Source organism: Vulpes lagopus, chromosome 12, assembly GCF_018345385.1.
Source record: "Vulpes lagopus strain Blue_001 chromosome 12, ASM1834538v1, whole genome shotgun sequence".
Classification (NCBI taxonomy): Eukaryota; Metazoa; Chordata; class Mammalia; order Carnivora; family Canidae; genus Vulpes; species Vulpes lagopus.
This window is the reverse complement of record NC_054835.1, coordinates 60,267,192-60,281,456: the sequence shown is the minus strand read 5'-3', so window position 1 is coordinate 60,281,456 and position 14,265 is coordinate 60,267,192. Positions and strand designations below refer to the sequence as shown.

The window sequence follows — 14,265 nt, the reverse complement described above, 5'->3', positions numbered from 1 at the left end:
GCTCTGCGCCTTCACTTGCGCCCCCCCAGGCCCTGCAGGTGCGCACCGCGCAGGTGGGGTAAGCCCACCGACCCGCCCCAAGGGGCATCTGCTCCGCGGGTGGAGAACCTCCGGTCTCAGCTTTCCTGGAAAACCGGCCCCTGCTGTTTTCCTGTTACTTCAGAATGAGCGTCTAATGCAGCGTTTTTAATAAAGATACAATAAGGAACTGTCAAGCGAGTCATAAGCGTTTTCTGAGAACTCAGGGCAGTTCCCGAGTCTCCAGCGACTTCCCTGAACTTAGGGTTTCGTCCTCATTCCCTCAGCCTCCTCCCCGGCCCCGCCCTCCGCGCCTGCTGACTGTCCTCTCTGAGCCCAGCACGCAAAGACCAGAGGCCACGGGCAGCCTGGAGCAGCGGCGGGGACTCAGCGCAGGTGAGGGAGCGCGTGGGGACCTGAGGCACAGGGGGTGGGGACCCGGGGTGCAGGTGGGGGGAGCGCCGGGAAGCAGAGTGCAGGAGAGGGAGTGCGTGTGGTGGACCCAGGGCACAGGTGCGGAGAGCGCGGGGATCCAGGGCACAGGTGAGAGAGCGCAGGGACGGGGGCGCAGGTGAGGGTGCGCTCAGAGAGTCAGAGAGCAGGATGCAGATGAGGAGCACGTGCGTTGGGGACCTGGTGGGGTGTTCCTTCGCCGCGGGGCTCCCGGGACTGGGGATGGAGACTCCGGAGCGCTGGGCTGAACTTCACCTGTGGACATTCGGCGGGAGTGTCCCCCCAGAGTCCATGGGCCAGGGGGATGGGGGAGGAGAGAAGACAGGGGCCGCAAGTCCCTCTCCGCAGGGCACCCTCAGGCTTTGGGTGAGGGGGTAGGCTCCTGCAGACTCACACACATGCGCACACTCACACCCATGATACACACACACTCAGTGACACACACGCACACACACACATACAGCTAAGTCAGAAATATGCCTCCTGAGACTTCTCCAACCCCGGGAGGGATACTGTGCCTGGCAAGCTTGGAGTCAAGCCTGTTGCCCCAGAGCAAATTTTCTGGCTGCCAACCCCCGTTTTTGTTTTTTTTTTTTTTTTTTTTTTTTTTTTTTATGATTTCACTTATTTATTCATGAGAGATACAGAGAGAGAGAGAGGCAGAGACACAGGCAGAGGGAGAAGCAGGCTCCATGCAGGGAGCCCGACGTGGACTCCATCCTGGGTCGCCAGGATCACGCCCTGGGCTGAAGGCGGCGCTAAACCCCTGAGCCCCCCAGGCTGCCCTGGCTGCCCCCCCTTCAAGCTCCAGGTCTCCTTTGGTTTGGCAACAATCTCTAAATTCAGTGCATCACCCAGTACTGGTGAATGATCTGCAGCCTGAAAACCACTTTCCAGGCCTGTGGGTAGAGGAACCAGAGCCCCGGGGGAGGCCCTCCTGTCCCTGGGGATTTTTTTTTTTTTTTTAAATTTATGATAGTCACACAGAGAGAGTGAGAGAGGCAGAGACACAGGCAGAGGGAGAAGCAGGCTCCATGCACTGGGAGCCTGATATGGGATTCGATCCCGGGTCTCCAGGATCGCGCCCTGGGCCAAAGGCAGGCGCCAAACCGCTGCGCCACCCAGGGATCCCCTCCCTGGGTATTTTGACAGTGAGAATGGGGGACAGATGTGCTTCTGGCCCCAGGGACCAGGGCAGGGGGTTACTGGGCTAGTGGTGGGGAGGAGGGTTCTTGGAACAGGTGACTTGTGAGCCCGGCAGGAGGCAGCCAGGCAGGAGGGAGACGGGACATGCTGGCCTGCGTGGTCCCCTGGCCTAGAGGACTTTACTGCCAGCTGGGGACCCTCCCAGCCACAGCAGCACCCCGGCCTGGGGCATCCCTCCAGCCCCGCTCAGGCTCGGCTGTCCCCTGGACGGAGCTGCAAAAGGCTGGCCAGCCCTGTGTTGTCGTCGTTGTTGTCACAGCCTCTCAGTATCAACACTGAAGTATGCGCGGGTGTTACCTTAGCCCCCGGCAGCAGGGGAGAAAGTGGCACCAGCGCCCCGTCGGGGTTGTGGGAGGCGAGGACCCCTACGCACAGGCCTGCTGAAGCCCTGGCAGTTTTACGTTTTCCCAAACCGGGACAAGCTGCTGGCAGCAGCGAGCACTTTCCAAATCCTGTCCCTGATCCCGAGTGTGAGTCGCCCCAGAACCCGTGGGTCGCCCTTGGTCAGGGACCCCCGGCTCCGTCGCTCCTGTCTGAGTAGGCAGGGGCCAGCCCCGGGAGAGCACCTGCGCTGTGGAGTTTGTCTGGCCGTCCAGCCCGTGCCCCACACTCGGCCTCTGCCTTCTGGCCTGTCCCTCTCCTTGTCTCGTCCTGGTCTCCCTCCCTCTGGTTTGTCTGCCCTTTGCCGCGTTGGCGGCCAGTGAGAGGGTTCAGGCAGTGGGACAGTTGCCGCCACAATTACACTTTTGATCCTGAAATATGAATCATTCTTTACGTTTAAGTATGTCCCCAGTAGTGCACGGCATGTGCTACAAGTGACTGGTGTGTACCTGGTATCGGTGTAGCTGGGCGCCAGCATCGGGCCTGGCAAGCCCAGAGAGGAGCCTGCTTCACTGGACTGAATTTTCTCCAAAAAATATTCCCTGGTGGCACCCCCGATGCCAGGACCCCTGGGCTTGGCTGCTCTTGAATCTAGTGCAGAACGGCGCCCGGGGGTTGGGTCAGCCAGGGGCGGCGGGCAGGGGACCGGCCACCAGTGGGCAGGAAGCGCTCGGCCCAGTGCCTGCAGCTGGCCTCCCCAACTGGGGTCCAGTTCTCGTGCCGGGCGAGGGCTGATCCCCAGACACTGCGGGGCTGCCCTCTTCCCCCACAGACAAATGAACGGGCAGGGCCAGCACCGCAGGGGCAGCGGCTAGAAACAGCACGTCTGTGGGACCTGCTGCCTTCAGCTCTGTGCCCAGAGTGGCCCTTGTGACTCATGGCTGAGAGTGCAAAGTTCCTGAAGCCCGTCCTGCCTGGACTCAGATAACCTCCGAACCCCACAGTAAAGATGGGATCTCCCAGGGCTGACCGCAGGCAGAGCAGTGTCGTGACAAGGGAGGGGGAACCCTGCCTGGCTCTCTGCTCTGCCCTCTGACCTCTGGACTATCCCATGGGTGGCCAGCTGAGGGGGGGACTGTCCTCACTGATAAGCCAGGGTTCAGCATTGGCATCCATGCCACGGGCCCAGCTCAGATCTGTGTCTGGCTCCAAAGGGAGGACCTCTGGTCAATGGGAAAAGTCGGGCGGAGCCCGTGACTCGAGATGGGGGATCTGGACTCGAGAAGGAGGATACGGACTAGAGATGGGAGATCTGGACTCAAGATGGGGGATCTGGACTCGAGATTGGGGAGCTGGACTCGGGATGGGGGAGCTGGACTACAGCTTGGGAAGCTTCCAATCCTCTTGCACATCCTGCCACCCTGAACCCTTGTGGTCTCCCACAGCCCCCCTCGTGTCCAGATCCCTCCTCTCTAGTCCAGATCCCCCACCTCTAGTCCAGATCCTACATCTCAAGTCCAGATCCCCCCTCTACTACAGCTTTTTAAAAAAAAAAAAAATTTTTTTTAAGATTTATTTATTTATTCATTCAGAGAGAGAGAGAGAGTAAAAAAAAAATTTTAAGGGGGCTCCACACCCAACATGAGGCTTGGACTCATGGCCCCGAGATGGCGTTGCAAGCTCTCTGACCAAGCCAGCCAGGCCGCCCTCGTCCCACTCTTTTCTGGCAGGTTTTCCGGTGCTCCTCTGAGGTGGAACTTTGTGCCCGTGTTTTTCACATGTAGTTCAGGCACTTTATGACTCGTCTGTGGTCCTGGAGGTCTGCGCCAAAGCTAGGGTCAGTGCTTCCCTACGCTGATTTCTCTGCCGTTGGGGCCGACCGCGGGTGTGCAGCTGCCCTTGCTAGGGACTGCTCTAGACCATGGAAGGCCTCCTCGCCCTGAGGTGTCTGGCCTGGATGGGGTAGGAGTGAGGGGGCCAGGCCCCCTTATTCTGAAAGATGTAACCTGACGTCTAGCCCTAGCCTGGCAGGAAGCTGCGGCCTCCCCACCCTGCCCACTTTCTGGCCGGGACTGGGGGTGCCCTGAGCCGCTGTCTCAGTGTGGAGCGCACAGACCGCTCCCAGCCCACATGTGCCCAGCGGATCTCTCAGTTCTGTTCTGAGGCCCAAGCCCTCCTAGACTGATACCCCAGGGCACCTAGGGCAGGCCCAGGCCCTGATGATTACTCTTGACTCTCCCAGTGACCTGAACATGCTCCAAGGAGGAAACCTGACCCTGAGCACTGCTGGGGATGGGGATGGGGTCACTGGGGGGCTGCTTAGGACAGTCCCAGCCTAGATGACCCACTGCCCACCACAGTAGAAGATAAGCTCACCCCAGCTCAAGGCCAGGCTCCCTGACATCACCAGCTTGGGCAAGGCCTTGAGCGCGAAGCAGGCCTGTTCACCCAGCCTCCTTCCCCAGGGGGGCCTGCTCAGTCATGTAGCTGTTAACCTGCAGCCTGCTCCAGAGACGCCTGGGCCGGTTGTGGTTTGGGCCGACTGTCCTACTCTAGTTGCCAGCAAAGACTCCCACAGCTGGCTGTGCCACCCAGTGCCACAGGGGCTGTGATGGAGGACATGACACCAGGCCAGATGGACACAGTGTGGGGCTGAAAAGGAGTGCAGCCCCGGTGTCCCCTTATCCTAAGGCTGGAGCCAGAGGATTTCGCCGAGAGGCAGGACGTCCCCCTACATAAGGAGAGTGTGAAGGTGCCTGTGGGTGAGGGGAGGGCGGTCCAGAGCCTGGGGGAAGGTTCCGAGGAGGTGGGAGGCTTTGGGCAGCGGGAAGAGAAGCCCAGAGCCCATGCCCTGAGCGGGCACAGATTCCAGCCTCCCGCAGAGGACACAACAGAAGACGGCCAGGGGCCGCCTTCACAGAGGTTGCACCCCCAGGGGAGGGTGCCCGGTGGTGCTAGGGAGCCCGTGACACTTCCTGGCTGGGTTTGCGGCCAGGTCATTGTGCACAGGAAAGCAAGCGTACCAAGGGCAGCTCTGATGCCCACTGCAGACGGGTACTGCTTAAGGTGAGGCTGGCGTGCTTCCCTCGGCGGGCAGACCGAACACTGAGCGGGAGGGTGCCCGGCCGGGACTGCCTGGGGCTCGGGGCGCCCCGCACCCACCTCCCCCGGGAGGTTGTGCCTGCTTGGGCGGTCACCATCCCCCACGCCCAGCTGCCTCATGTGACAGAGACAACACTCTCTGCCTTTCACTTTCCTTTTGCTCACCAGCACTCTCCCTGTCAAAGTCCGAGGGGCAGGCCAGCGCGTGTGATGTCAACACACCTTCCCCGAGGTGCCGACTCTCCAGGTCACCCGGCCCGAGTGAGGACCAGAGGGAGGCCGCTCGGGTCCATGGGGACGGACACCTGCTGCGTGCAGAGCATGTTGGAGGACCCGAGGAAGCCCAGACCCGGTGTGTGTGCCCGGGTGCGCCTGCGAGTGCACGCGCCTGGCCCTGTCGCCAGCGGAGATCACAGAAGGCCCGAGAGGGCGGCCCGGCTGGGGGTGGAGAGAGGCACTGAGGCAGGAAATAGCCTCATGAAATAGCCCGACCATGTGTTATTCTCAGTCAAGATTCCAGAAACTTTACTTGGAATTTGAACCATGACTCTAAGCTTCTTGGGAAGGATAAATACCCGCAGCAGTCACGACCACGCGCGTCTCTCCCGCCTTCCCCCTCGGTCCTGAGGTCACAGGCGACCAGGCGGTGGAGATGAACGCAAGCCTGGACGAGGGGCGTCCGTGTGCTGGGTGTGCGGGACGTCCGTGTGCTGGGTGTGCGGGATGTCTGTGTGCTGGGTGTGCAGGGGCGTCCGTGTGCTGGGTGTGTGGCACACACCAGCCACCAGCGGGGGACTCTGCTGCTCCCTGGCGGCCCAGGCGGCCTCCGGTTCCGGTTTCCGTGCCAACCCTCCACGCCGAGTGGGGGCCCCTGGCCGGTCGCTGGGGTGTGTCCTCACTGGAACTGGGGTCAGCGGGCGACTCCCCCACGCGTCTCCCACCTCCAGCCCCAGGGGCGCAGGCCGCCTCCTCACCCCGAGACAGGGGCGCCCCAACCCATGTGGGATGCCAGAGGGCGCTGGAGGCTGCGCTGAGGATGGGGCGACACGGGCTAATACTCTGCTGACCCGCGGGTCTGTGCCCACCCCCAGGTCCCCCGGTCTCCCCCAGGCTGACGCCGAGGGCTCTGGCCGCGGGACTGGGGAGACCACCCCGACCGGCAAGGGCGTCTGCGCCACTGGGCACCGTGTTGTGTTTCCGATTGAAGGAAAGCTGTTCTGTAACAATACTCAGGGAGAACTTCGGGCAGACCTTAGCTGAGGTGCCAGGGAAACTCCAGCGGAGGAAGTTTCGATGAGTCTTTCTAGAACCTTCCACCCACGTAAACAATATTTAGGGTAATGAGCCTTTCGTGCCCGATCCTGCGATTGCCGACAGGCCTGCCACTGGATCGTGTCCCGCCGTGACATCCCGCGTCTCTATGTTACTCAGAGAAGGTTCATTCAGGGAGGACCCGGGCGGCTCGTCCCCCCTCGCCAGCACAGTCCAGTTCTAAGGGAAAAGTCGGTTCCAGTCCGTTAACGTTCTCGGGGCGCAAGCAGCCTGAAGGGGAGGTGGAGGCCCCGGCCCCCAGGGCGCAGGCAGCTCAGGCAGCTCCGGGCAGCTCCGGGCGCGGGGTGGCGGCGCCAGCAGGTGGGGCCGGGCCGAGGGCCTGCTGGGGGCCCGGGAGGGGAAGACTCGAACCCCTCGCAGCACCTGCAGAGCAGCTTCGAGGGGACTCGGGAGCCGGCCGGAAATCGACCCCGTGTGTCGGTCCGCGGGGTCCCCACCGCCGGGAGGCCCCGTGAAGGACCTCGAGCCACAACAAGTAACGCTGGACTTTCCACGAAACCTCGAAGCTTTGAAGGAAAACGCAGGGCAACGTAAACGTGTAGAGTCTTTTTATTCCACAAACAATCAGAGAGGAACCGAGGGAGCAGGACCAGGTTGGTCGGGTGGGCGGGCGACGGTTCGTTTCTCTGAAACACGAGTCTTAGGGACCCAGGAAAAGTAGGCAGAGTCTGCCAAGGCCCGAAGGACGGGGGACAGGCATCACCGAGGCACCAGGCCCTGTCGGTGCCCCCGGACAGGCCCAGGGGCGGGTCCCAGGGAGAGGGGCCTAGGCCCCCCCAAAGCGCACCGCAAGGCGAGACCCAGATGCAGAGTCCCGGACATGACGGGACTGTGAGCTCCCTCCTCGCCCGGGGTTTGCAGGGATCGGGTCGGGAGAAAGCCGGGGTCACGCGGTCACTGGGGTGCGTGGGCTGCAGGCTCGGGGCAGGGGACCGACTGCACGTCCTGGGGCGGCCGTCGCAAAGGACCAGGAGCTGGAGGTTTGTTTTCTCACGGTGATGGAGACCAGAAGCCCAAAATCGGGGTGCGAGTGGAGCCCTGGGCGAGGATGCTTCCTGGGTCTTCCCGCTCCTGGTGGCCCCGGCGCTACTGGGCTGGCGGCCACGCGCCGCCCTGCGGCCTTCTCCCCGTGTGTCTCTGTCTCTGTCCAAATTTTCCTCTTCCATAAGGACACCAGTCGTGCTGCAGTCAGTGCTCCAATACGACCTCGTCCCCAGGGATGAGGTCTGCAAAGACCCTGTATCCAAACAAGGTCCCGTTCACAGGCTGTGGGCGGGCATGTCTTCCGGGGGCCGCCGTCCACCTCATGCACACGGGATGGGGGCGAATGGGCAGGCGGGGACCGAGGGTCTCATCTAACAGGCTTCCATGCGCCTGACACCGGGCGACGCGTGAGAGCCACGTGAGAGACGGGCCCGGGGACCCAGGGCCCAGGACGTCTTTCCAGCGGTTCTTTCTCGTCACCTGTTCTCTGTTGCTTGCTCTTGTTTCACAAACAGGGCGCGTGTATAATGAGGAGAAGAAAAGCTTCTGGCCTTAAGTTACAACTAGAAACACGGTTAGAAAAGTCAAGCAAGGGGCGCCTGGGTGGCTCTGCGGGTGGAGCGTGGGACTCCTGAGCTCAGCTCAGGTCTCGGGCTCAGAGTCCTGAGTTCCAGTCCCCTGGGGGCTCCCCGTGGGCATGCAGCCTACTTTAACAAGAAAAAGGGATAAAAGAAAAGAAAAAGGAAAAATTCAGCAAAGGACAGGGAGGTGGGGGGAAGACAGCAGCGCCAGCCCCCGCCCAGGCCGCTCCGGAAGGTGACCACGCCTGCTGGGGCCTGCCTGACTCAGCTCCTGGGGGAGCCGCACCCGCAGAAGGGAAGGTTGGGAAGGGAGGCCCCCCCCAGAAACAGCCCCTGTAGCCTGTTAGACCAACAGAAACTACGGAAACAGGGGCAACCAGGGGCTCGACCGGTTAAGCGTCCGACTCTTGGTTTCAGCTCAGGTCATGACTTGGGGGTCCTGGGATCGAGCCCCGAGTCCAGCTCCCTGCTCCTAACATCCTCTAGGAGGACAGCCCTGCGGGAGTCGTTGGCATTTGACCTTCTCTGACCTTCTTGAGACTCTTCCCATCTCACTTTATAGCTGTTTCACGAGCTGGATCTTGGCGATTTCCTGTCGTCCTGAGGCTCTGCAGGGCAGGGCCGCCTTCTCTCACTGCTGTGGGTTTTCCCGTAAGATTCCTCCAGGAGCCCCGCCAGGAGCCCGGGGTTGGCTGGTGGGGTGGAGATGGGGGGGGCAGGCCTGCCGGGGGGTCAGGGGTCAGGGCTCAGGGGTCCAGGAGCTCCGCGCAGGGGCAGACAATGGGCAGGCTCTGTGGCCTTGGCTCGCCCAGGGGTTCTCCCTCCCAGCGCGACACCCCCTCCTGGGGTCTGGAGTGGGCCTGGCCACAGGGGCCCCAAGTGCCTGGAGGCCCCTTAACCCGACTGCCCTCTGCTCCCGGCTCTCCTGCTCCACCCCCCAGACCCGGACTGGAGACAAACAGTGGAGCTCAGACCAGAGGGTCCCAAGTGCACGACTTTATGAAACAGGCAAAGCTATGGAGACAGCAGGAAGGCCAGGGGGTCGGGGGTCAGGGGCTGGGGGATGGGGAGCAACAGGTGGACTCAGGGTTTTAGGACAGCTCTGTATGGGACCTGATGATGGCGCAAGTCAGCATGCATCTGTCCAAACTCTCCTGGCGTTCCACACAGGAGCGAGCCCTGGGGTCCACCACAGCGTGTGGACGCTGGCTGTGGCTTGCGAGGACCGCGCCCCCCAACACGTCCACTCTGCACTTTCTGCCCAATTTCTCTGTGAATCTAAAACTGCTCAAAGACAAAACAAAGACTCTATTCCTATATTTTTATTACTATTTTTTTAATTGAAAAGTCAACAAAAGGTCTGGCAAGCAATTTTAAAATACTTTTAAAATAGGGGTGACCGGCTGGTTCAGTGGGTGGAGCAGCGATTCTTGGTCTCGGGGTTGTGAGTTTGAGCATGGCCACATTGGGTGCAGATATGACTTAAAAACAAAATCTTAAAAAAAAAAAAAAAAATCTTGGGCAGCCCGGGTGGCGCAGGGGTTTATTTTTTATTTATTTATTTATTTATTTTTTTATGTTTTTTTTATGTGGCGCAGGGGTTTAGTGCTGCCTTCAGTCCAGGGTGTGATCCTGGAGACCCGGGAGCGAGTCCCGTGTCGGGCTCCCTGCATGGAGCCTGATTCTCCCTCTGCCTGTGTCTGCCTCGCTCTCTCTCCCTCTGTGTCTAATAAATAAAATCTTTAAAGAAAATAAATAGTTTAAACTAAGCAGAAAAAATGTCATATAATGGAGGCCGAGAGAGTGATGGAAGCCACAGCAGGCGTCTGCCTGAGAGGAAAGGGAAGGCCACTGCACGAGGCCCACAGGAGGGCTTCTCTTCTTGAGAAGAGCAGGTCCCCAAGGGGGGGCCTGAGAACCAAGCAGGGGCACCCCGCTGCGGAAAGTGTGAGGGTGAGGAAGGCAGGGGCGGCCAAGGTGGTCTTGGGATGGTGTCGGATCGCAGGTGGGCATGACCTGGTTCCACGGGAACACGATTCAGGCCAGTTTTGCACATTTTATTATAATTATGACCATGTCAGCAGGGCTCTCTCCCAGAGACTTCCCTCCTGGCTTGTCCGTGTTTCTGGTTTGTCGTCAGCAGCCAGCATCGTGTGTGTGTGTGTGTGTGTGTGTGTTAAGATTTTTATTTATTAGAGACACAGAAAGAGAGAGACACACACACACACACACACACACACACAGTCAGAGGGAGGAGCAGGCTCCATGCAGGGAGCCTGACATGGGACTCGATCCCAGGTCTCCAGGATCGCGCCCTGGGCTGAAGGCGGTTCTATACCGCTGAGCCCCCCGGGCTGCCCTTCACCACGTGTGTTATGAAGGTACAGAGAAGGTGCAGGGGAAGGTGCAGGGCAGCGGCTCTGGCATCTGGGCACAGCTGGTTGGGGAGCAGCCCAGGACCCCTGTCTGTGCCTGGCCAGGCTGCAGCCCAGGAGAACTCTGACCCCGTGGCTTTCTTTCCTCCAGGGAGTGTCCCAAGAACCAGTGAGGAGGACGCAGGACCCCTGACACTTGCCACCCTGTCCTGCTAGCCATGCTGACCTTGACATTCCCCCTTCTGGCTCTCCCCCTGCTCTGGACCACCCTCCCGGCCACCTCCCTCAGTGTTCAGAGTGGAGGTAAGTCTCAGGATCCCACCCTGTCTGCTGGGGGGCCCAGCGAGGGGGCGGGGGAGGCCGAGGCAGGGGTGAGAGGAGCAGATCCACGCCCAGGTGGGGCCCAGGCCCCAGGGAGTGACCATGATCCCGAGGTGAGGGGCTGGCCCAGGTGAGGGGATGAGCCAAGTCCCCCCGCGATGGCAGACAGCGGGTCCCCAGTGCAGTGCCCAGTGATGACTGGCACAACACTTACGGGGTTGGCTAAGAACACGTCCAGGTTCTACGGGAAAGAGGGGTCCCGGCCCGTCAGCGACAACGCAAAGGCCAGGGGAGGGGCAGGAGGCCAAGTCTGAGCATCCTCTCTGCTCTGTTCCCAATCCACCCTCGGACCAGCAGGTCCCGCATCACCTGGGAGCTTGTTAGAAATCAGACTCTCGGGCCAGGCTCGACCCTGCAGGACCAGGGCACACGGGGTCCCGCAGGACCTTCTAGCCGGTCCCCTGCACACGGCTCTGGGACAGGGTAGCGCCGTGGAATCACCCCAGGGGCTCCTCAAAGCTGCGGGCCGGGCATACCCCAGTGGAATAGAATCACGGGGGAGGGAGCTTCTGGAGCTACTGTGGCAGCTCTGGGGGGGCCACGCTGGGTCATTGGCATGGGATTGGCAGGAGCCGGGGAGCGCAGAGCCCCTCCTCCTGGGAGCCCAAGGCTAGCCAGGGGGTCCCTGGGCAATGGGCAGGTGACGGCAGCCCGACGGGGCCTCCGGTGCGCCACTGTCCGCGGGGCTCTGCCCCTCACCCACCGGGCTGGGGAGCCAGTCCCAAGCAGGGCCCTGCCAGGGTCCTTCCTTGCAGAGCCGGGGGCCCTGGGGCCACGGGGACCACGAGGGTGTGACTTGGCACAGCGGCCCCGTGGGGACGCACAACCTCCCTTGTTTCTGTGTTGTTTTCTCCCTTGAGACACACGTGCTGATGGGTCCGATCGATGTGTGAGTAGCTTCACGGGGCTCTCTGCCACCCTGAGCAGGGCCCCTGCGTCCCCGGGGGTGTCGTGTCCTCACTGCCCCTCCCTCGGCCCCGGGAGGGTCGGCGAACGTCCTGAGGCCCAGCGGTGCCCCCCGTGTGACCTGCCCCCCCCCCCCCCCGCACACAGATTGGGACAACCCCAGCTGCACCAAAGGCGTGGTTTCCGTGTCCAGAGGGGAGCGTGCCGTGATGGCCTGCAACATCTCCAACGACTTCGGGGACGTCGTCATCTACCTGGGTGTCCACAGGAAGGTCCAGACCCTCTTCCGCGTCAGGTGTCCAGGATACTTCAAGAGGCCCGGGTGGCAGCTCCACGTCCAGGGAGGCTCGGCGCAGCTGGTGATCGACCATGCGAATGACACCCAGGCGGGGTGCTACACGTGGCATCTCCACGGCCGGCAGAGAAATGTCAGAGTCACCATGCTGAACGTCTCAGGTGAGGGGCGGCGCGATCCCCCACCCCACCTGAGGCGTTGCCTACTGGGGAGGGGCAGCACGGGGCGGGCAGGGGACAATCCTTCCCCCCCCCGCGCCCGGAAGCGCCCCAGCCCTCGGGATGGGGCCCAGCGAGGGCAGGCCTGGGTTCCAACAAAGAATGAAATAAGCCGAGCCTCCGCTCCTCAAAGGGCCTGGCACCTGTGCCACAAGGGGCTCAGTCTGGGGGCTGCACGGTCCAGGGAGGAGGCAGGGCCCATGCACCTCTCTCCCCCTGCCCCCAAACCTCCTCCCACACACCCGAAATGCCAGTGCTCCCCGAGGCCCCTGCGGGGTTGTTCGGCCTTCCTGCGCGCACCCAGAGGCCCCGTGATCCCTCAACTTCTCCAGCTGGCCCCGAGCTGCCCCAGCCTTGCCCTGGACGCTGTCCGACCCCAGAGCCCAGTGTCTCCTAACCCGGGCCTCCCCTTCGACCAATGCACACCCATCCACTGCCTCCACTCATTCTCACTTCTGTCACTTGGAGTAATGTCTGCCCCCGCACCGCCTCCAGGACACTGCTCAGACCCACAGAGGACCGCACCCCTCCACCCAGTCCAGTCCCAGCCACCCTAAGCTGTGGGAGGGCAGGGGCAAGGGGCACTGAGGACGGGGCCCTGGCCTGACTCAGAGAGCCCTCTGTGGACTCCTGTTGTCCTGGTCTCACGTGACACTTGGGGCTGGGGGGGTGCATCAGAGGCAGAGCCCCAAGATCTGAAGGAGACAAGACATCTGCTCCTCGCTTCTTCGCGCGGTAGGTGCTTTTCCTTACCCTTAGGTGCCCCCAGGAAGCCCCTCAGGTGCCCCCAGGCTGTCCCCACCCTCTGTGCCTGGCACCCATCCATCTTGCCCGGGACTGGGGTCATGCCTCCCCTCAAGGGTGCACTCCTTGTGGGTGATTGAATGATGTCCCCCCATCCCGCCTCCCACAGACCCGGACATGGACACGCCACACCTCCCCAGGGCCAGAGACCAGCTCAACGTGGTCATTGTGGTCATTAGCGTCATTGTCTTCCTGGGTCTCCTGCTGGTCAGCATGTCCGCCTGCACCAAAAGCATATGTCCCCGCCCCTATGCCTTCTGGAAGTACGAGGCCCCCCTCATCTGACACCCTGCTCCTCTGGAGGCTGGTGGGAGTAGAGGTCACCCCAGGCTGCAGGTGCCACGTGGAGCAGAGAGCACACGCCCCTCGATCCAAGGACCCCAGGTGCTGTGGCAGGTGCCTACCCCAGCCAGGCCCTCCGGGTCCCCAGAGCACTGGCTTTGTGGCAGGACGCCCTGGAGGACACACAGAAGCTGGGCTTCCTGCTCCTTCCAGGAGACCGCGTCCCGAGGGTGCATCTGCGTGTATGTGAGCACGTGTGGCCTGCGCGGTCCTGAGTGTCTGCGCCACAGATCGCTGACTCTGAGCGGAGGAGTGAGGCCCTGTGAAGAGGGTGACCAGCGGGCCTGAAACCCAGAACCGGCCCCAGGAGCCCTGCCCGACCCTGAGGCCACCAGCCCCTTCCGTTCCCCCCCTCCTGGCAGGGAGCCTGCTTCTTCCTCTGCCTGGGTCTCTGCTTCTGTGTGTCTCTCATGAATAAATAAAATCTTTTTTAAAAACTAAAAATAAGATCTTTGATAATCTGAGAATGTATAACCCTAATCCTTACGATGAGTAAAATAGACCAATCGAGAAACCATCAAATGACCTGGGAAATACACACTTTTTAGGTGGGGAAAAACACAGAAAACTAAAAGATGGTGCTTCCTGTCTTAAAACACTAAAAATGCGTAAAGCATCCAAAAGATGCCTGGTGCCTCCCCTGTGGCCTGGACCCACAGGGAAGTCCAGGGTCTGGGTCTGTTTTCATCTCTTGCTTGCTGCTTGTATGTTCACGGGATTCTCTAAGGAGGTGGAGTTCGGGGGCCTCACAACGGCCCCCAGGACCCTCGCGGATCCCCAGCCCGCCCGGTCTGGGCCCCGCCCCCAGCCCCACCTGGGCCCCGCCCTCCAGGGCCCGGCCCCCCCTAGGGCAGGGGTCACTGAATGGCAGGCCAGAATTCCCGGCATCAATGAGCTTCAGCAGAAAGTCAACCGGAGAAGGACAAACATTATATGACCTCATTCAT

At 61.5% G+C, this 14,265-nt stretch overlaps 1 protein-coding gene across 3 annotated transcripts; it reads left to right on the top strand.

Moving 5' to 3' along the window:
* The first annotated feature begins 288 nt into the window (after positions 1–288).
* On the top strand, positions 289–13,740 carry SECTM1 (secreted and transmembrane 1). 3 transcript variants are annotated; one of them, XM_041724001.1, is made up of 6 exons: positions 357–414; positions 5,269–5,452; positions 10,524–10,675; positions 11,807–12,115; positions 12,851–12,907; positions 13,086–13,740. In XM_041724001.1, exons 3-6 carry the CDS (start codon positions 10,591–10,593, stop codon positions 13,259–13,261), a joined length of 627 nt encoding a protein of 208 aa, XP_041579935.1. In that variant the 5' UTR covers positions 357–414; positions 5,269–5,452; positions 10,524–10,590; the 3' UTR covers positions 13,262–13,740. The 3 variants fall into 3 exon arrangements, with proteins under 3 accessions (XP_041579933.1, XP_041579935.1, XP_041579934.1); XM_041723999.1 differs by lacking the exon at positions 5,269–5,452 and having other exon boundaries at positions 289–414; XM_041724000.1 differs by lacking the exons at positions 357–414; positions 5,269–5,452 and adding an exon at positions 6,648–7,025.
* The last annotated feature ends 525 nt before the right edge of the window (positions 13,741–14,265 follow it).